This window comes from Contarinia nasturtii, unplaced genomic scaffold (genome assembly GCF_009176525.2).
Source record: "Contarinia nasturtii isolate CC-2019 unplaced genomic scaffold, AAFC_CNas_1.1 Cnas_scaffold_187, whole genome shotgun sequence".
Taxonomy (NCBI): domain Eukaryota; kingdom Metazoa; phylum Arthropoda; class Insecta; order Diptera; family Cecidomyiidae; genus Contarinia; species Contarinia nasturtii.
Window position 1 is genome coordinate 1,526,841 of NW_022197544.1, and position 22,713 is coordinate 1,549,553.

Sequence of the window (22,713 nt, forward strand, 5' to 3'; positions counted from 1 at the left end):
TTTTTGCTTTTTTTAATAAATATAATACATTTAAGCAACTATCAACAGCTTTAATATATGAAAAGGAAATACATATATTTCCCATTGACCCCAATCTCACTCTCGCCGGTTTCATGTTTTCTTTCAATTTTATGTGTGTGTTTATCGTTCAAAATTCTATCCAGTAATGTATGCATGTATTTGGTAAAAAAAACGTCTCTTTTCTGAAATTGGTATATTATGAAACATTTTTCCTTTCAAACTCATTCATAGTTGTTTGCATATAGTAATTATAATTTCACAGACCAAAAAAGAAATCATCATTTTTTTATGTTATTTCAATAGATTCATTTTTTTTTCTCTTTATTACATAATAATAAATAATTTATGTTGTGTTTTCTATTTTCATTTTGACCACTTATACATGGTTCTTTTTATTTGTTTCGTATGATATTTTCTGTATTTTATTTACGCCGCGTCAGCACATATAGTTAAATTTTTATTTGTTCAAATACTTAAAAAAAAACGTTCTTCGTTTTCAATAAATTTACATCTATAATTTTTGTTTGTTTGTTTGTTCAAATTTAAAAAACGTCTAGAATCTGGAAATGTGATCGCAATTTGCGAATAATTTTCATATAATATAATTACATTAAGTCTTCAATTTGATGCACAATATTCACTTTTTTTTTGTTTCAAATATTTCATTTGTCTCAACTAATAAAATTGATAAATTATTCTATATTCGTATAAATTTAGTTTGAGACGAAATGTATCTCGAATATCGTTCCATTGAAAATTCATATCTATTTTTTTCATTTTGGATTTTTTTTTACTTGAGACAGCATAAATAAAAAAACACCGTCTTGACCAATTTGTGCCACATTTCGAACCGATTTTTTTCGTTTAGAAAATGTTTATGTATAGAAAAAAAAAATGTATTACAAGAGTCAATACTTAAAAACAATGTGTACCAATTCATCATCAAAATTGTATGTTAAAAGAATGATAGAGGGGAAGAGTTGGTGTATAAAAACCATACAACTCCATGAGATTTAACATTTTCCATTCGAATTTAATACGTTTATATATTGGACAAAATTGATTACTTAAGCTTAATTTAGTAAAAATCAGTTCGTCCATTATCTATGACATCGATTTAGGCTAGCAGCTCATATGTTTTATGTTTTTGAAAGAATTTTTTTTTGACAAATAAAAAATTGACATATCTTATAAGCGACTGAAAATAATTTTAAAAAAAGTTGTTAATACAAAGAACAAATCACATAATTCTTTTGTGTTTTCTTTTCTTTTTTTTTTCAAAGATCATTTATGAGCTAGTTATGAGAAGAGAAGTATAAATAACAAAATATGCACAAAAAACTGTAACATTCGGCATGTGTATTTGTAAAAAGTCGGAGCGAGAAAAATATAAATGATGAATGAAAACGAAAAATGTGAAGGAAGTTTGATTTAACGACAACTAGTTCCAATTTGTGTATAAATTGTTGCTTATGATTCGTATTCGTGAAAATGTATTAAAACGGGTACGATTGTAACATATTATATTTAAGTTGGTATAAATACGGTATTCGATTTATGAAATAGTTTAATTTTTTTTAAAACATATATCAAGGAAGTGTCTATTTATGCACGAAACTCAACAGTTTTTTTTTGTCCACGTTCAAAATAAAAACACATATTACAATTTCGTGTGTGTGTGTGTGTGCGTGTGTGATATTGAACGGAATTAACCAAACCACAAAACTATGATGTATTTGGCCAAAGTTTGAGTTTCGTGCTAAGAAATAGGCTGCACCTTATGTTAATACGGTTTATTAATGTAGCTGATATTTTTAGTGTTTTTTTTTTTGTTTATTTTTTGTATTTGTATGTAAAATGCACATTTTTTTTCTGCTTTTGTTTTATACAATATGTCATCTTAAATATCATCCGTTTACATAGTTTATTATTATACAATTAATATATAATAATAGGAAGTACAATATAAATCTAAGATCTCTCTCATCATTTGGAGAATCGATGCTAATAAATTATATATAAAATGGGTGTGTGTGTGTGTCGATTTAATTTTTGATAATTAAGCTTCTGGTTTGTTTGAGTAATTTCATCTAGAGATTGTTTTTTTAGTTTGTTTGTCTTTTTCGTGTGTTTGTGTATGCATGTGGCGTGGGCCTGTTGACATGAAGACAGGCGAATATCAGACGGTTTAAAAAAAATTACAATTATAGGCGAGAAAATAAACACAAGCAATACAACAACAATATGTGTTGAAATAGAGATTATTCTAATGTCAGACGACATAGTGAGATAGATAAAGAGACAGAGAGATAGAGACAGGGACAGAGAGATGCACAGTGTTGATGCTCATCATCGTGGTAACGCAAACACCATAAAAAATTTATTTTAAATTCTATGGAAAAACCATTCGATCGTAATGTTTGTTCTCTTCAATGTTTTAGCTCTCATTGTTCGTTTTCGTTTTGTTTTTAATGCAAAAATCGAGTCGGAATCTGGTATTCGCCAAATTCAATGATTTACATATAGTTTTTTTTGTCTTGTTCAGCTGTTAAATCGACATTTGTTAACGATGTTTTATTTTAACTATAAATTGTATAAAATGTAATTACTAACACGTTGTTTTAGGTCCTAATTTATACTCCAATTTGGTGTGTTTCAAGATATTTTTTTTCTGTTTGTCTTCTTATTTCATTTAATTGTATAGGCTAATCGTTATGTATTCTAATCTCGGTTTGTCGTATATTTTTTTGTTTGTTAGGTCTGTGTGTATATCAATAGGATCAACCGTTTTAAATTTTATCGGTATGTATTCATTAATTTGAAACTCGTTAAGTTACTGATTTATTCGAAATTCGACGATGACGATTAAAAAACGCGATTTTATAAAAAAAGACTGACATGCATCTAAATAATCGAGAGAAAGAACTGTACTGGTACTGTAAATTGTGGCTGGTTTGATTTGTTTTGTGTTTGTTTTAAATAGAGTTTGTGTGCGTGGAGGAAATACTGAGAAATCAGCATTGAACAGCAGGTACGGTTGGAATGCTCATATTTTACACATTCACTATTGGACGTGCTTAGTTCCGATTCAAAAATAAATCAGTGCATATTGTATCTGCGTGTGTGTTTTTTTTTTGTTTTTGTTTAAGTGCTTCTTTTTTTTCTTGTCTTGTTTTTGACCAACAAAAAATATGATTTAAGCTAATATAAATCGTGCTTGACATATTTTCTCGCTCTCTTCAATAATTTTGCATACTCTGTTCATTCTGCTTATATCGTAATAAAAACAATTTTATTAGTCATAAATGTCGTCATTTTACTTGAAAATCAAAAAACAATGCTTTTCACATTGCATACGCATAGAATGTCGTAATATTTATCAATCAGTTTATGAACTCGGCCATGTAGCAATTGTTTGTTTTTGTGTTTGTGTGTATTTAGAATGCTTTCACTGTTTTTCTTTTTTTAATTTGCGGATTACTTATTATAAGTAGATGAAGACAGATGTAATACAATTTTAGCTTATCGTTGAACGGAATCGGGCTTCCATTACGGTTTTGGTTTCTCATTCATTGTAAATGCTGGCTAATCATGAAACTCTCATCCTTACCTTCGATTGAATTCCGTTTTGATAACTGAAATGATAGAAAATGTTTAAATTAATTTTTTTATTTTCTCTCACTTTTTTCTAAGAACATTATGAATTACAACAAAAAAAAAAAAGAAATATACCATCTATGATCTCTTTTGTTGCTTTGTTAATCTCAATTCGCATTTCGCGTAGAATGTCTGCTTTCAGTGCCTCGAGCTCATGTGAATTTGCAATGGACAAACCATCACCATTGACTTGCTTCAGAATAGTTTCTTCGCTGGCACTTCCGAATCGCTTTCTCGATGGTCGTGGCGATTCAGCTCCATTGCTTGTGGTGCCGTTGTTTGTTGTGCTATTTTGTGCGCCACTACCATTTCCACTCAATTTATGTGGCAATGTATTGGATTTTTCCCATGGACGAGTTTGATCACTACTTGTATCGACCTGTATAAAGAAATGGAATGAAAATAAATATCGTCATGTGATTGCGAAGTGTGTTCCTCATTTTCAAGTAGCCACTTTGTAACCTCGCAGTTGTTTTTTTTTTTTTTCATAAGTGTTACTTACTTCTGGTTTCTTTTCAGCTTGAGCTCGTCGTCGTGCTAATGTTTTTGCCATTTCGTCCATCATTGATGCCATACCGCCTGACACTCGGCCTATATAAAAATGTACATTGTTTATAAATAAATTCGTTTTACCTTGTTGTGTTCACCGCTTTTTGATGTTGTTATTATTACAAATGATGAAATGTTTGATGAATAAAAAAAATGAAAAAGAAATAAACTTACCAGTACTATAATTGCTTCCACCACTTGATGTACTGCTTCCACTATTTTCGGCTGGTGGCTGCGCTGCATTTGATTTGGCATTTCGTTTGAGTTTGGCCTGTTGCAGTTGGGCGGCCAATGAACTCATATCCATTGAACCTTGTCCTTGATTCAAGCCCATTGGAGGTGGTGGCGGTGGCGGTGGAGCTGAACCCGTGCTTGGCGCAGGACCAGCTATTGGTGGTGCAGCTGGCGGCTGTGGTGGCACTGATCCGTTTGTTGCAAAACCTGCTAAACAATTCAAATAATTTAATTTCCATTGAGTGATTAACGTTTTGTTTTCTTATTTCCTGGAGTTGTCAATTTAATTTATTTCGGTTGTAAATCATAGATATTTTTTTTAAAGATGGATAATACCAAATATATATTATTTGTACTAAATGGTCCACTTTAAACAATAAACATAGTGCAGATTCTACATATTTTAGTACACTAAGAAGTGTCAATGTCACTCAGTAGCATCATTGCACTGTTAAAAATGTGACATTTTATTCGAGCATATGCAATTACATTGTGCACATTTTTTCAACGTTAATCAAACATTTAACCAAATCAAAAAACTACTTGAAGTGAGCGAAAAAAAAAGATGTAAGTTATAAAGCAACGAAAAATTGGTGCATATGAAAGAAAATCAAATAACAATTGTCAAAAAAAACGATTTTAATTGAAAACTCAATAAATTTTTCAGGTCCGAATCAATATCAATTACACCCGAATTCGTTTGTGAAATTGTCAAAATAATTTGGAATGAATATTCGGCTTCAGACGCTGTTCACGAAATATTCGCTTTATTATTATCGATTAGAGAAAAAACAAACGAATTGATAAGTGGTGTGACTGTCGAGAAAGACCAATTTAATAAAAGGTATTTGTTTCGTATATCAATTTGAAACGCAAATGAAATATAAGATTGAACATTTTAATTTGGACATTTTAGCGAACTAGAAGCAATCGAAAGAGTTAGGGAAATGGAAGTCGATCTACATGAAGCAATCCATTTGTTGGATCCAAAAAATAGATTGAAATGAAAAAAACGTACCAGCATTAAATGGCGGCGGTGGTGGTGGAGGTGCTGTTTGGCTCAGAGTTTGACCATATTGTGAACTAGCTGTACCGTTACCATATCCATTTGCATTTGAAGCACCATTTGTTTGCCCATAAATATCTGAATAAAGAAATTGGGAAAAAAAAATCAAAGAAATTGAAAGTTGGTTCATATTTATGTGAGTGTTTGGAATTTGTCGATTTTATTTTTACCTTGTTCGGGTACATGATTATTAACCGCTTGATAACCCATTACCATGCCAGGTTGGTTGGCCACATTGGATGACACATATATTGCGCCATTTTGATTTTGAATTGGTGCGCTATTCATTTGTTGTTGGTTTAAGCTTTGATTTGAGCTTGACGACACATAAATTGGTTGATTATATTGTGCCATATTCTGATGATAAATAAAACAAAAATAAAATTACGTATGTGTTGTAAATGCAATAAAACGTTGCATGGGTGTGGATAAGAAGTTTGAGAATTTACTTGATTTGAGCCATAGGATGCTTGAGATAATTGGCTTGAGTAGATTGTGCCAGCTTGCTGTTGTGGAGGTGCTTGTGGTGGCTGTTGTTGTTGTTGTGGCTGATGATACTGTCCTTGATTTGGTGGAATACCACATGGACCGAAACCTTGCGGAGGCGCACTGCAATCAAAAAACAAACAAACAAATTTATTCAACATTTGATTGTGATTATGGTTGTGACAATTGAACGTGAGACTACGATGCCTTACCTGCTTGTACGATGATGTCCTTGTGCATTTGGTGGACTTTGTGGAATATTCTGACTATTTTGTGGTTGTTGTGAAATTGGTGTATGAACAGTTGAAGGTGTGCTAATTTGTTGTATCATTGCGGCATCTTCACGGGTCATCGTTCGATATCCCATGTCTTCATCATAGCCTATATTTCCATTTTGCGGTGGCGGTACATTCGGCTGTATCACTCGACCGCTTAGTACCTAAATAGTTTTCCGTAAAATTTCAAGTGCGAGAATTCAATAAAAAAAAATTAATTACAGAAATACGATTATTTTCGTAGAAGTCGGAAAATGTTAAAAAAAATACAAACCTCAAGCGCATGTAGCATAGCACGGGCAAATGCCTCAGCATCTTGTTGGCTGGAAAAATTTAATCCGTAGACAAATTTTGAATCGCGCCATTGATGAAAGGTTGGTGTGGCTTGATTATATTTCAATCCTTTAAGTATGGAACAATTTATCACAACCTCATGATCTTGTAGTTTACGGCCGACCACACGGAACGTGTTATTCTGTTGATGGTGATAGATGTGCACTTTGCTCAAACCGGATGATGTGCCTGACGGAATCCACTTCTTCTGATTGTCATCGTATACCATAACAGAGGCACGAGCTCCAATGATACTTTGTTCACTAGAATATTGCGCGGAAACACAAAAAAAAAACGAAAAAAAAAAAATGAGAAATATGATTTGGTACATATGTTTTTATCACATCAATATAGAAATAAATATGGCCTGTGACGCGATTCAAATGAAACAAAGAACAAACACAACTTTTTTTTATTAAGAAAAATACCAGTCCCAGTATTGTTGCCAACAATTTTCATTGGATTCAATGGGCGACGTGACACTCTTTCGACTCCGAAAACCATCTGATGTAAATGAATTGCATGACGCACGATGAATATCATTCAGTGAATGCGTTTGAAAGTGAGTACGATCAAAATCCGATATTGAATCATAAATGTGTTCGTCGTCGGTGAACGATGTAAATATTCGACTTTTTCGCATCATTATTTACTTTTTTTTTGTCTTTGATTCAAACAATAAAATAAAGTCACAAACGAATACAATATTTTACTGAATATATTGTAAACACTTCACTGATCTTCTGTGAGTGCAGAATTGTCACTGCAACCACTTATCATCATCTGATTCGTTTGCTTACTGATTGAGTTATTTCGTCAAAATAAATAGACCAAACGGAATGCCAGTGAGAAAAAGAAACAAATGATAAAATAAAAAGATGAAAGAAAATAAAACACGCTAGCGAAACGACGACGACGACAACGACAATTGTGAAAGAGGAAGAGACTGCATTGGGTAAGATAACGAATAAAATGAGAGGGAGTTTTCGTATATATGTGACACGATACATACACACTAAAGCAGTAATAAGCATAAATTCAATTTGAATTGGTAAACAACAACATTCGTAAAAAAAAAAACGTAATAATAATAATAAAGAGGCATTGTTATGTCGTAGTTGTGTTTTGACTTATATTGGATTTGTTACATGCAAAGAATGGAACGGAATGCGAAACACAACCAGCGTTAAGATAAATCAAATTATAACAAAAAGATTAGAGAGCATTTTTCGTTTCGTTGTTGCGTTGATGAGCTCGCAGTTTCAGTTGTACGGGTGTCTGTCATTTGTTATAATCACTGGTGATGATACTGAATTAAATCTAAATGCATGATGGAATATCATAAGCATAGCTATTTAGTGTGAGCGCCTATTTGGCAGATCTTCGCGTCGAAAACATATCACATTCCAACAGCAGCTCATTGCACGATGTCGTCTTTTTATTGCTTGAACTATTTCAGTTGGTTTTTTTTTCGTCTTCTTTATTTTCTTTCGAGTAACAAACAACCAAATCAGCCAAACAAATAAATCACATTATATCCTATTTTCATTATTTTTTTTATCTATGTTTCGCTTCATTTGACTAAATGCTGAAAGCAACAGTAATAGCCAGAAAACACTCGCTCATTTCATCACCACCATTTGGTGCAGTCTTAGTTTTTTTTAATTCATGCTGGTATATTGTTTTTCCATTAGGTTCTGTTAACATGATATGCATTTGCTTTTCTTCTTTTTTTCAAATTCTCTTTCGCTCTATACGAGGAATTGTGGGAGGCAAAATGGTTAATGCTTATCAAACGAAAGCATATGCAGCAATTGTATTAATCGCAATAATTCTAGTAGCAACCAACTTAATTGCCATTTTCCAGAATATTCACTTTTCATATCGCTCTCTCTCTCTCTCTGCCATTTATCTTATGGATATTCTCTTCCACATGACACTTGAGCATTACTTTTGCTTATTTCGCGATTAAAATATAATCTTCCGACGCTTCATATTACTGATATCGTAGAATCGCTTCGAATATGTCCATTCTATTTGAATCAAAATGATTTTTATAGTTGATGAAATGATTCGGTATTCCAGAGATAGAATACATTTGATAAATCAGCGGAACTTGAAATGACAATGTTCAAGCGTTGGAATTTAAATGTCCAAAAGAAAACAAAAACGTAGTGGCGTCCTGTACACGCTTAACATGCAAATAGCACATGTCCATGCAAGGAATTTTTGCTGAAATTTATTTTGAATGTAGATAATTGTGGTGGTTGGTCATTGAAAGTGCCGCTCAATATTACCATTCAATCCACGTATCATTTTCAATTCGAATACAATTACATACGTTATTTGCGCCTTTTATTCGCTTTCGCCGTACATCAATCATGTGACAATCTGAATGGCTGCGTCATTTTTGCACGCTTGAATAGAAAATCTATTGTCAGAATTATTTCTTTTCTGTCCTTTTCTAGCTCTTTCTCTGTTTATTTTTTTTTGTGTGTGTGTGTGTGTGTGTGCTCAATCGATTGTTGACTAAATTTTAATTTCCTTGAGCACAATTTCGAATATTAAGATACGATGGCGTCCTTTAACTTGTACGGCTCCATTCAAACGAAAACAGCCGGAAGCACAACCAGCAACAGCAACAACAATTTATAAATAAATACGAACGAAAATGCGCAACAAAACCAACGCAATCACAATGCTCTTATGAATTCATTCGCCTTATTGAGTCTGTAATGCCATCATAACACATTCATTCAAGAAAACATGGATTTTTCTACTTAATTATTTCTTGCTCTTTTCTTCGACTTAGATTCTAATCGAAAAATGTATGATCTGTGGCTTTCACGCTGTCTGTTGCCACAGTCATTGAATCGGTTCGTCGAGAAATCATTCAAACATGAGAGAGAGAGAAATACGTACAATTTTCTTTTAATTCTTTGTCAATATTATGCGAATAACAATAATAATTATTGTCCACTCGTTACTTCACTGAAAATGCCATCCATAGCTGAATGATTTTTGAAATAGTTATGTTGTTAGCACAATGTCATTGCCATCGTTTGACTCTCTGTGGTAAAATGGGTAATACATCGTGGTCAGTTGAAGAGAATAGATGAAACGAATGACGATACAAAATAAAAATTGAAGAAAAAAAATATGTATGTGGAATTATGGCGAAAGGTGAGTATAGAGAACAATTGAAACTACACAAGATACATCATGATAATAACATGTTAAACATCTAGATATTTAATGATGAAATAATAAGTATAGTTTATCGTATTCGCGTTGAAATCTACTCTCGATTGCAGCATTGAATTGAAATGATGAGACCTGCAGGTGCATGGCACAAGCAAATCCAACAGTGACATAGATCTCGTTGCAGAATAAAGTCAAGTCTTGCAAAGAGGGAGAAAAGAGACGTCGTTGAAAACGTGTGGGAGAGAGAGAGAAAACGAAATAACATCATGAATACATAGAGGATTGACAACATAGTCAAAGAAAGACAGAGTAAAAAAGAAGTTTAGAAAAAAAATGAAAAGCGTGGTTTGTGATGTAGTGTGTGGAGTACACACGCCACTGATTCTATTGTGTGTGTGTGTGTGTCGAGATTTTTGTTGAAAATTGCGTGCGCGGATGTCGATAATCGCATTTTGAATGGGAATATAGACCCATTGAGGTGGACGTAATGCTATCTTTTTCGTATGTATATACGCATGCGACTGAAATCACGCCTTTTACGCATAAAACAACTAACGCTCAACAAAAGTCATTGATCTTCAAGCAAAGCTGAATACTCAAGTCGTTTTGATTCTTTAACCAGTTCGCATCGTTCACTTATGATATCGAAAATTATTGCTCAACTTTTTTTTATGAAGAGCAATTGCCACACCAAAAAACTCACTAAGATCAATTTTCAATGCCTTTCATATTACGATATTGAAAAATCAACGCTCATTAAATTAGAATTTTTGGTTTTTTTTACCCAGAAAAATAGTCTTCATCATCCGGTATGTTTTTTGGAACTTGATATAATTGAACGATGGAAGCCACCGAATGTAGTCTCTTGTAGATTTTCTTATCCGCTGACATGTTTTTTTTTTATTTTTAAAGCTCTAATTGATCGAAAAAAAACCTATGCGCTTAAAGAGAACACAAAAGTAAACTATTTTAATTGAAAATGTATTCAGTCAGGCTGCTTGATTTAAATTGACTGCAAACATGTTTGCTTTGATAAAGGTTCTAAATAAATATACTGAAATTTGAGACAATAAGAAGCTATGTACGCAATAACTTGCAGAGGAGTATTGCGTTGTATAGTAGACGTAATGGGCACCACACATTGTTAAAATTTCATTTTTTTTTTTAAAGAATTTATCATCATCAATGATAACAATTTATGTTTATAAAGTCACAAATTTTCCCAAGTAGGTGCAGTTAAATCTATTGAATTTACCAAAATAAATAATGACACACTTTGAGATAACAGCATTTTTGAATCTTGAACATTCCAACAATGTTTGAACCAAATTGAAGAACAAAATGACGGCAATGAATCTGTTGAGTAATTTAAAATGAGCTCGTTGCGTTTATATTACGCAAAATAAATAAATAAATAAATATTTGCATAAATTGAAAAAAGTCAATTATTGTGCATATAATAACATTGATCACTCAACCTGATTGTTTAAACTTTCTTCTCTAGTGAGTTTTCCTTGTTTCGGTTTTTCATTTTCATAAAATAAATGCTGAATAGTATAGAAACTAAAAAAAACAATGCCACCTCAAGCGAAAGTCATCATTGTCATTGTTTGCACATGTTCTTTTCATCGTTCTATAGTATTTTATTCATGATCAAATGACCATGCTCTATACAATACATGTTCATTTTTATTATGCATTCATTTTTTTCAACATATAATCAAGTGTACAATTATTAAAATGCAAAACATTATATTTTCTGCTTGTATAATAAAAACCAAAACAAAATGATGTCCAGAGGATTGGCTTTGCCCGCATTTGAAATGTTTTGCTATTAATCACAACCTGGTTTATGGATCTCAAACGTACAATTTATCAATTCGGTCGATACAAACTTGAAAATGCGCAGCTATCGATTTCATTGCCGATAACAATAAAAAAACTCATGGTCCGGAACCATTTATGGCAGCACATTCAATTAAGTTTCCTTCGAAGTCATTGTACCCAGATTGGCTTCATTTACGTTCAAATCGAATGTATGGCGAAATGGCTTGTAATTAATATACGAAAGTATAATTGACCACCAATTATTCATCAAATATGAGCTATGTACGTGGTATGTTTGATGATTAATGGAATGTGTGTTTCAACATCTCCATCGTTAGTTAAGATATTGAATGGCTCAGCGTGGAAAAAAAATTGACTAACTTCGTACAATAAATGTGACAATGATTTTCTCATGTCATCTATTGATTGGTGCTCATCATTTTTACTTGGGAAAGCCACTGATTTTAATGCGACACCAAATTGTGCATTTATTTAATTACTTTTTGTAAATTGTTCATAGATTTGGAAACAGATAGAAATGGACCACTTTCAAACTCAACAGTGCATATTCGAGGTTTTTTTTTTTTGTAATAGCTCACTTGATATTTGTTTTGTGTCAAAAATATGTTGCAGTATTTGTGACATTGTATTCGAGCAATTTTATTGCGCACATTTTTTCAGTGTGTTTAGTGTTTACGGAACTGAAAAATTATAAACACAAAGCTACTTGTTATTTTTTCCAACGTAAATAATAAAAAAAAAGATGTAAATTCCAAGAGTAATCACAACTATCCGTTAAATTGAATGAATTAGGTGCAAATGACTGAACGGAAAACCAAATAATAATTGTCAAAATAAAATGATTTTGATTGAAAACGTTTTCCGAATTTTTTTTCGGGTCCGAATCTGTTAACAACAGCTGTTAACAAGAATTCGAGAGGAAAAAAAACGAATAAAAAGCTCGAGGCTTGGGTAGTGTGCAAAATATCCTATTTACAGAACCGTATTGGTTTTGCATATCAATGAAATATTAGATTGAACATTTTAATTTGCAATTTTAAGCGAAGGAATGAAATCGAAAAATTTTCGAAATTAGAAATTGATCGATTTTAATCGAATCTCTCGTTGGATTCAAAACTAAATAGCGGCAAAAAGGTGGTATAATTTTTTCTTAATGTGAGAGCTTAACCACTCAACTGCAAATCAAGCGAATTAATAAAAATCATTCATTGATCGGGAATTTTATATAATTTGTTTTTTACTCCATACAACATCGTATCGTTTGCTCAATTGATTTCTTTTTATTTCATTTCATTAACATTGTTAATCTCGTGGTTCAACAACTGTATTATAATCACATAAGCAATGGTAACAATGGTTAACTTTGTAAGTGTTCGTGTGAAAAATGTCAATTGAAAATTGTACAGTGATTTGTCTTAACGATTATGTACGCGTATAGGTTAACTTTAATTGTTTCGGGTGAGAAAAAAAAAATTTTTTTTTTGAATACCAGCATGGGATATATTGAAGAAATATTGTTCCAATTAATTGGAGTGTTATAAAAAAAAATAACCGACCAATTACAATATATCAAAGGTATAATAAAAAACTATTTGGATTTAGCTCCAATAAATGGTGGTGCAGTGAATTTCATGGTGTTGTTTTTTGTTTGATTCGCATTTTTTTTTCCTTCTCGGAATCGGAACCGCAAGATTCATAATAAACTAGATCAATAGCAATTAAAATGAGCAATATGGTTCGGTTACTGAGCAATCGTGTTTATTTCTAGTCTAGAAACGATCGAGCACTTGGTCTTATGAGTTCAATCAATTCCATGAAAATAAGACGGTATGTTTGTGATGAGAAAAATACAATGTTTTGCGAATAAAAAGTGATGGTCGCGATTAATTTTCTCAATTGCATATATAATATATATCGTTAAAGTTTCCGTCGATTAAATTGTAGATGTACATTTTGGTCATGGCTTTGAAATGGCATGTGCGCATCATCTCTTTGATTTTGCGAATAATAAGTGTGCCGGTTGTGTTTAATCATGAAACCGAACGAACGTTCTAATTTGGAATAGACTGCAGTCTCATCATCGTTAACAATATTCAACAATTTGAATTTGTCGGGGAAAAAAAGTCGTTCATCAGCTATGTTATCGCCTTTGTCAATAGTCCAACGCAACAAATTTGCTGTACTTTGATGAATACATTTTAGCGTAAATTGTTATGTGTACATTAAATATCTAATCGGCTCGAATTTGTTAATATGCTCGTTTTGTTTTACGTATTCTATTTCGTTCGCATACGGTTGCATGCACAAATATCCATCTACTATGCACATTGTACAATATTAAAACAATCGAACTAAATTATAAAGATCTTATCAGATGCGAGCGTTAATTTTGAATTCCAAATGTCTCTTTTACTTACAACTTAATGACACAATTCGACTAATTCGCATGCCACACTACATTTGTTATGGCAACAATCGACGCGTTATATTTTTACGTTACTCTGAAATTCCATCATTTGAACAATTGTTGAATCGTTGTTGTTGTTGTCTTTTTTTTGCTACCGAAACAAAGTGTTTTTAATGAGTCGAAAAGAAGAAATCAGTGCGGAACTTTGAGAATATCCATTTTATACAAATGGAAGAGAAATACGAAACTCTCAGGTTGGTTTGCAAACCAACGAAAATATTTCGAATAAAAAATAAAAAACAGATCGTTGAACATTTTGTCTCAGAATTATGTGTTTACATTTTAACATGATTAATGTAAATTAAGTGAAAAAGTGTATGCATTGTTATTCTCATTTTAAATGAAACCAAACCGAAAATGAGCTAATTGCCTACATGCCACTTATATCTCTAATGTGTCAGTTCTTCGCACAATTTAGACATACATCTTTTCAACAACAAGAACAACAACAACAAAAAATGTTCTTCTATCGCACACTCTTATTCTTTCTTTTCTATTCCGTCTTTTCTTTTCTTCTTTGCCTTGCTTTTTTATGTTCTATTGGCATTGTTTACCTTCGACTAAATTAAAAACCGAGCTGTGTTTTATTTACGGTTTTAGATTGTTGAAATTGTAATTAACAAATACAAACCGAGCCAAGAGTAATTAGCATTTATGAAAATTACTTTCATTATCGATTTTTTTTCTCTTCTTCTTCTTCTCTTGCTATTCTTGGCTTTCGGTTTTATTCGAAGCAAATGTAAATCAATAAAATACTTTTGTTTGTGTAAATGAAATTGAAAAAGAAAAGTCCACATCGTCATTTAAGAATTAAATAGTGAAAATTCTTCGATTTTCCGAGTCATTTGAATATGTATGTAAATACGGCGCCAAACATAAATGTATTCGTTCAAAATTTCATAAAATAAATGTGACCAAACCTTCAACAGTTATCACGCATCAAAACTCATAATGGAATAAAAAAAAAATACCATCGACAACCGTCCCATTTCTAATGATATGCATTTCGATGTAATTTTGTTGGAGTGGCAAAAGAGTTCGACTTTTATGATTTCTGTACGCAATTATGTCGATTGAATGTTTATATGTAGCTCACACGGTCGTAAAACATGTATATTTTGAAAACATGCCATACGTATCAATTCGTTTAATTTCTTAATTGAACTGTTTTCTAGTTCTTTTGGGAGTATTGTTGCAGCCACTTTGAGAGTTTCAAATTGAAACTTTCAATATCGTGACACACATTTTCATCTCCTCTATACGGTTCACTTGAGCTTAGAATTAAATTTGATTGCATGGTCATTTGTTTGTCGAAACTACCCAAGTTGCTCTTTGTTCATGGGTGCTTGAAAGTTGGTAAGAAAAAAAAAAACAATCTTTGTACGAACAATTATATGTCATTAATAAATATCGTTTGTGCACTCCAAAAACACTTATCGTTCGACTTTCCAACTGTATGACATTCAATCAACGTAATATTCTTTCTCATGTATTATTATCGCGCTATTTACACGGCGGAATTCTTTCTTTCTGACTCAGAGGTGTGTGTGTGTGTGTATACATGTTGAAATCACTAAAGATTTGTGTTCGTTTTAGTTTCGATTTTTGTGAAGAATGTCGATCGATTGTCCGCAGTTATCTGCACGAAATGGATAATATAAGCAGTAATTTGAGATCTAAAGAGAACTAAAGAGTTGAAATACATAAAAAAGAGAAAATACAACAACATTACGTAGGTGTGCTGTATTAAAATTGAATCTCCGTTCGTAAAGTTCGACTGGAAATTGAAACGAAGTTTTCGATTTCCATAGAAAATTTTCCAATTAGAAATTTTCTTGATTTCCCTTGCGAATTCATCGAATTATCATCATCATCATCACCAAAATAAGAGAAAACCACAAACATCACTATGCTGCTGTAACAGCATTTCATCTTTTGTAACAGCCGGCAACAATTATCGTTGCGTTTGGCATGCATCGATTCATCAGCGTTAATATTCAGCCAAAAATAAAAATCAAATTGAACATGGATCAGTTGTATCTTCTCTCTTTCTTTTTATGCGAATATTTATTATGCACGAATATGCGAAAAAAGAAAGAAAAAAAAAGTAAAATTGTTTAACATGATATTTGAGTTATGTTTTGCGCAAATATATCTGATTTTATGCATGGCATAAATGCCGGTATGTGTGCGAGCGTTAAAACCGAAATCAACATTTCTTTCTGTGCCAATAATGATTGAACTTGAACTGTGTATTTTTTTAATATGAATAAATAATAAAAGAAGCGTCGATTAAGAGCGAGCGCAGTGCATGCAAACATAAATTTATTTACTTATCAAAAATCCATCGCGGTTGAAAATCTAGTCACAAAATTTCACTTTCAAATAATTGGTTTTGTAATAGAGAAACGCGACGGGTGATATCGACCCGTTCACCATCTATCATATGTACATAGGAAAGCGAGGAAAGTAATAAACATGAATAAAAGAATACCAATAGCTAAAACAACGAAGAAAAAATGACCGGCTTGGCTAGCACCATTCGTTATGTATATATGTATGCGTTGGAAATCAGCGAATCAATAAAAAAAATGTGACCCGTGCACAGAAGAACAAATGCAAAGAATGCACAATATCTGCTTTTTTCATAATGGTTTAAAGTTTGCAATCAAATTGTCGATTGTCATTTAGGATTCGTTTGTTTCACACGAAATACATTAAATGGTGTGCATGTATTTGAAGAATACGGAGCTAAATAATTTAGAATAAGGATTTCGTTTTGAAAAGTGGCTGACCACGGATTGTTAATTGGCTGAATAATTCACCCCATTAATTGAGGTAAAGTCGAGGTAAAGTCGAGGTAAAGTATATTTGTTGTTGGTGTGCAACGATACGTAAATAAAGGTTTTAAATAATCGACATGTGCTGGGCGAGACATTTATTTATTCGCTTTTTAGGCCATTTTCAAACGACACATGCTTCTTAGTGTTCAATAAGGAAATATTGTGGCGTTTTTTTTTCTGACCCATACATTGCGGATCCATTTGATTTGATTAAATATATATATGAGAAAGTGTTTATGTGTCTGTTTGGATTGTAGAACATAGGCATTGTGTGGGAAAATAGGCAAAAATGGATAGAACGACTTGTACGCGTGCACACTCACATGAATTGGCTAAGCACACATAGAATCATTTCTATTTGTGTACACAAACGCAGATGCACCTAAATTCGAACCATTTGTACATACACAGATAAATATCGACGCAACCAAACCCTTATTCTTACACACATATTCACACTACGTATTTGGTTGCGACCATATGCCGCTATCCGGAATATCAACACCAACGCACACAGACACATACACACACTTATTGTGCAAACTGCAAAGGTATACATACAATTTTCAAAATATATACTACCAATAAAACTCGAAACGAGAGTGGAAGAAGAAGCTACCACGCATATTTTGAATTAACTTCAATTCATGGGAGACATTATGTCCGTAAATGCTCGATGAATATATATATATATGATATATGTATATATATCATTTTGATAGATTTACACATTTTGTCACAAATTTATTTGTCTTTGGACCTAGATTAATGAATTCAATGTTATTTAGTATAATGTAATAAGTGGCACGGTCAACCAAGCGCTACAAATGGCCTTTAAAGAAAGTAAAAGCCCAAATGAATCATTCAGCCCAATTCATAAAACGATTACGAATTACTGCGATGTATTTAAAAAAAACCATATAGAGAAAACAATAACAATACAATGTTGATATATTTCGAAATCATAAACTTGAAATGCATGAACGCGATCGATTTGGATGATGAACACAAAGTAAAACGTCCAATAATAATTATATTGTTGTTGTTGTTGTTTTTTTTCATCGCATTTCTTTTTTCATAACAAATCTTCAGTGAAGCAAAGCACGAATAAGCATACAGCTACATTTTAAATGCGAATTTTCTGAAGCAAATTATTTGTGATTCAGTTTGCTGATGCTCAAAACTACATCTTGCTCTTCATATGCTTGCTATTATTTCAAATGCATGCTATTCATGCTTGACATATGGTTTGGTTTTTCTTTTATTGCCATCGGTGTTGGTGTTGAAGTTTTGCATGGCCAATGCGTCTGTGAAAGTGTATGGATTTTAAAAGGTCCTTTTAAATGTAGAACGAAACTGCTTGTATAGAGAACTAAGAATAGGAAGAGAATGAGTAAGAAAAACGAAGAAAACGACAAAATAGCACACAAAGAGATGATTTTTTTCTCTCTCTCTTCGTCAAAGAGTAAATGTATACTTATAAGTTGACGCGTGGATACAGAAATGGGATCTTCTGAATACAGTAAGCAACTAAAAAGAAGATGAAAAAACAGCAGCCGCAATATTTTTGTGCATGATTTAGTAAATCATTCAACTTGGATGCATTTTTCGATCGCCTTTCTCTCATTGGGAGATTAAAAACATCTGCCGGCGTTACCGATCTTTCAACATTTTTTTTTTCGCTCACTTTGGGTTTTCGGATATTTTTGTTTCTACATCTTTATGAAATCTCGTTTTGCATGCAAACGGAGATTTTTTTTTGTTGTAAATATTAACATTGGTGATTCTCGCAAGGCATTGGCTTTAGTTTGTTTATAACAATGGCATTGGGTTTGGCAGTAAATCAACCGGATAGAGAAGAAAAAATGACTCACTTTCTCATTAGTAAGTGTCGTGCGCGATGAACGTCGTTCTCCGACTAATTGCAAATCGAACTTTTCAAATGACACATTCGTTTTGGGAAATACCGTAAAACCCACCGCATAAATAACTAACTAGCATTTGTGTATACGTGCGACAAATATTATTTGATTTTTCAAATACAAAACGACCCATTAAAACGCATCGGGACGTCGTTTCGTGCATTTCCATGTGGAAATCACCCTAAATATTTTTGTGTTCACACTGCTCATTCAGATGTTCAGTGAATGCCAAAAATAGGCACAGTATATCCCATTTGAGAGAGAGAGAAAAGAAAAAAAAAACGCAGAAATAATAATAATAAAATATCTAAATAACGATATAAACGAACGAAACCAAGAGCCAAATAAAAATCCATCCGTCTGTGTATTGATGTGTTGCTCCGTCTCTATCTCGCGCTCTCTCTATCTCTCTCTCGTTCGTATAGTGTTCAGAGCGTTCGTAGTATTTGTCGTATACATTTAATATTCACCAAATCGCTCCTCGTTCTATCTCATATACGCGCGCACACACACAAGCAGTCTTAATTTCTGTCGCTTTCGGTGTGCGGTTCATGCATTCGCATTTGTTTGTCATGTTTCGTGTGCACATATCGTTTTGCCTGACACAAAATGTGTATATGTGTGTTTATGGAAGCAGTTTGCGTGTGTTGGCAGCGCAAAGGAAACAAGACAGATAAAAAAGAGGACTTTGTATGCATAACAAATCAGAAAAATAACAACAAAAACTGTCCACACCGTTCACAAGGTGTAACTTTTGTTATTTTTTTCATCTTCGACTAATAGAAATATGTGCATATTGTTTGGGTATGGTAGTTGGTTTTATAGAAAGAAAAGAAAGAAAAAGAAAACAAATGAATTTCTGTTTTTCATTCAGTAAAACAACATTGATTGATACAGGGATGCAGAGAGAAGCCACATAATATGAATGCCAATTCATCGTTGACAACTACATTTGAATATGATACGCTTCTCTAACCTGAAATTATCTTAATTTTCTTTCATTCGTATGAAAAAAATAAAATGAAGATGCTTTTCTTCGATGTTGCACCGTGCACACGCCACACTCCGATGATCCGGTGCGCTCGGCCTCTATTTGATGACTAATAGTAACTTAAATCTGTTTATCACGGAAATGAATATACTGCATCGCTTGCAGGCGATTTATATTTCAGCGCGGTTCTTTGTTTCGTTTGTTTCTCGCGTTTTCTGTTTGTGTGTATTCTTTTTCTTTATTTCTCCCACTCTCTCTCTCTCACTCTCAAACCGAATCATCAACATTTTCCTTTGGTGATTCGTTTGCATACCGACACTTGAAAAGATATACACTCAGAGAGCGAGAGAGGGAGGGAAAGAGGAAGAAATTTTGAGAAAGAGAGCGCACAACACTAAGAGTAAATCAGCACGCATGAACTTTATATTCGGGCACATTTTTCCATTTGTGACTACTTACCACATTTCGTTTGATCAATGTTTGCTATAGCTCCTGACTAAATGGAAAATTCGCGTTGGTGGATGGTTGTATTTTATATCTCTCTGCTACTATTCACTTACACGCACACACTGAGTTGGTATTATATCAAAATTCGATTCGAAATGCGAATGCTTTTGAAAAAAAAAAATGTCGAATATTTCGGGGTGTAAACGACAATTATCTAATCGGTGTGTGTTGGTTTGTTTGTTAGCACGGTATATTATATCCTCGTTGATAATGTTTCCTTTTTCTGCCAATTCGAAGTATATATTTATTAACCTAGTGTCTCGTTTATATCGAAGTATAAATATGCGCTTATTGTTCGTTGAACGCGATTGATAGCATTTAAATGGAGTAACAAACAATTATTTAACAGACACTGGCATATATCACTTGATTAATATTATTATTTTTTAAATCAATGAAATAAAATGGAATTTTTTCCATTTGCAACAATTTTACACTAAATGGATTTTCTTTCGAATACACAATTTTTTTTTTGCTGAAGAAATCGAGTTACACTTTGTTTGTATTTTTTTTAATGATACGCTCCCATTGAGTTATTGTATCATAGTGTATTCAAAAGGTTTTCCGTCAAAATTATGCCATCATTCACGAGTTGTTGTCTATCGTTGCCTCTTTATCTCTTTGTTTTTATTAGCATAAGCGAACTTTTTTTTCTTCTTCAAATGCACACAATGTATCTATAACAAAAAGGCAAACTTATTGTCTATGCATCTACATAGTTTGTTCATTGAGAAAAAATAAACGAGACTTGTATATGTTATCATGCGGAATATTTGTTTCTCACATGTAGAAAACTCATTCGCATTCACCAAATGGATACAGAGTAGTATAACAGCTTATTATGATATAATATGGTTACGAGAAATGTTTCAATACAAATAATTATCGACAAAATCAAAAACCGATTCACTGACACAAAAACCTTTTTGCTCTGTCTCTTTCTCACTCTCCGAATTTTACACTATTTTCAGATAATTTCGTTTATTCATTTATTTTCTTTTATTTTTTTGTGTAAATTTTTCGTTTATGAAATTTGCAACCAAACAAAAAAAAAAATAGTCAATGTGGGTAAATGGTACAAATCATAAGCGATCACAGAATTTGGAGATTGTGTGTTGATGCTGTTCAGTTGTGAGGCGAGCAAAAGCTACTCATAGGTCCATTCTCATCTTTTGTTTATATCGTTCTCCGTTTCGTTTTTACTATTTACTCTCTTTCAATCGACACACACAACTCAAACCGTAAGTTCATCTCTCTCGCAAAAACAACGATACAAAAAAAAAAATTGACAAACAAACAAGCCGATTTACTATATTGTTTCACATAAACCGCACCAAATACACTCTAATTCAATAATGATAATTTCATTGATAGACACTGTTCGTTCAAAAATCAAAAATCTGAATTAATTCACATACAAAAACGAAACAATTTAATTATATCGCTGCGAACGGCCATATTTGATTCTGTTCTCAACACTGGCTCCAGCGCGCACTGTGAACTGTGTGAGCACTATTCCTTTTTTTTCTTTCAAATGTACACACATTACACAGCTCGCTTATTTTTGCCTTTAAGACAAACATACACAGAACGTATGGCTGTAGTCATCATATACACTGACGCGTATGGGAGAGAGCATGCGACGACGACGTAACGACATATGTATGTGTTAAGCAAAGCGCTGGTGTATATTGGATGCATGCATATGGTAAATGTTTCCTATATTCTTTCGTGTCGGCTAACTCTCTTCGTCACTGTCTTGCTCGCTCTTTCTCTCTCTCTCTCTCTCTCTCTCTCTGTGTTTGTGTCCCTACGAATCTAATTCTAAGAACAGTATTCATAGGTTTTTATTTCTCTTCTTCTCTATTTCGGATTGTGTTACAGTGTAGTCTCAGCATTGTTGTCAGCACGGAATCGGTTTATGAGTTGTGTGTATGTTTGGTTGCAATGGTTGTGTGCGGCCAACCCCACTTGCTAGCAAATTATGCTCACGCTCTATCGTTCCCTCTCTTGCAGTAGCTCTTGTTTGAGAGTGGAGAATTGAGAACGCGAAATTTTTCACAAAGAGAATCTCACATCAACAGGACACACTCTCACTCACATATACTTGCACACATACTGAATTCACACCCGATATATGTTTTTTTTTTAATTCGTCATCTAATTTTCACAATTTGCCGACTCAGTTGTCTCGATGAGCAAATTAAAACCACTTTATTCAAGAACAAATCACATTGTAATTTATATAAAACGAAATCTGATTATGAAATATGTTTAAATAAGTGGAAAATATTGCCTCTCTTTTTTTCT

General features: G+C 32.8%; 1 protein-coding gene and 1 long non-coding RNA gene across 4 annotated transcripts; one reads left to right on the plus strand and one right to left on the minus strand.

The window, feature by feature from the left end:
* Positions 1–804: 804 nt before the first annotated feature.
* Positions 805–21,914, minus strand: LOC116352177 (protein enabled). 3 transcript variants are annotated; one of them, XM_031784566.1, is made up of 10 exons: positions 20,356–21,914; positions 6,563–6,884; positions 6,226–6,452; positions 5,977–6,136; positions 5,698–5,884; positions 5,480–5,605; positions 4,402–4,671; positions 4,181–4,269; positions 3,754–4,057; positions 805–3,656 (listed from the first exon to the last, which is right to left on the minus strand). In XM_031784566.1, exons 1-10 carry the CDS (start codon positions 20,358–20,360, stop codon positions 3,628–3,630), a joined length of 1,719 nt encoding a protein of 572 aa, XP_031640426.1. In that variant the 5' UTR covers positions 20,361–21,914; the 3' UTR covers positions 805–3,627. The 3 variants fall into 3 exon arrangements, with proteins under 3 accessions (XP_031640426.1, XP_031640424.1, XP_031640425.1); XM_031784564.1 differs by lacking the exon at positions 20,356–21,914 and adding an exon at positions 7,050–7,404; XM_031784565.1 differs by lacking the exon at positions 20,356–21,914 and adding an exon at positions 7,050–7,402 and having other exon boundaries at positions 4,402–4,668.
* On the plus strand, positions 4,907–5,620 carry LOC116352178. Its single transcript, XR_004202266.1, has 3 exons — positions 4,907–5,028; positions 5,129–5,305; positions 5,378–5,620. It is a non-coding gene; the product is annotated as an uncharacterized LOC116352178 (long non-coding RNA).
* Positions 21,915–22,713: the final 799 nt, after the last annotated feature.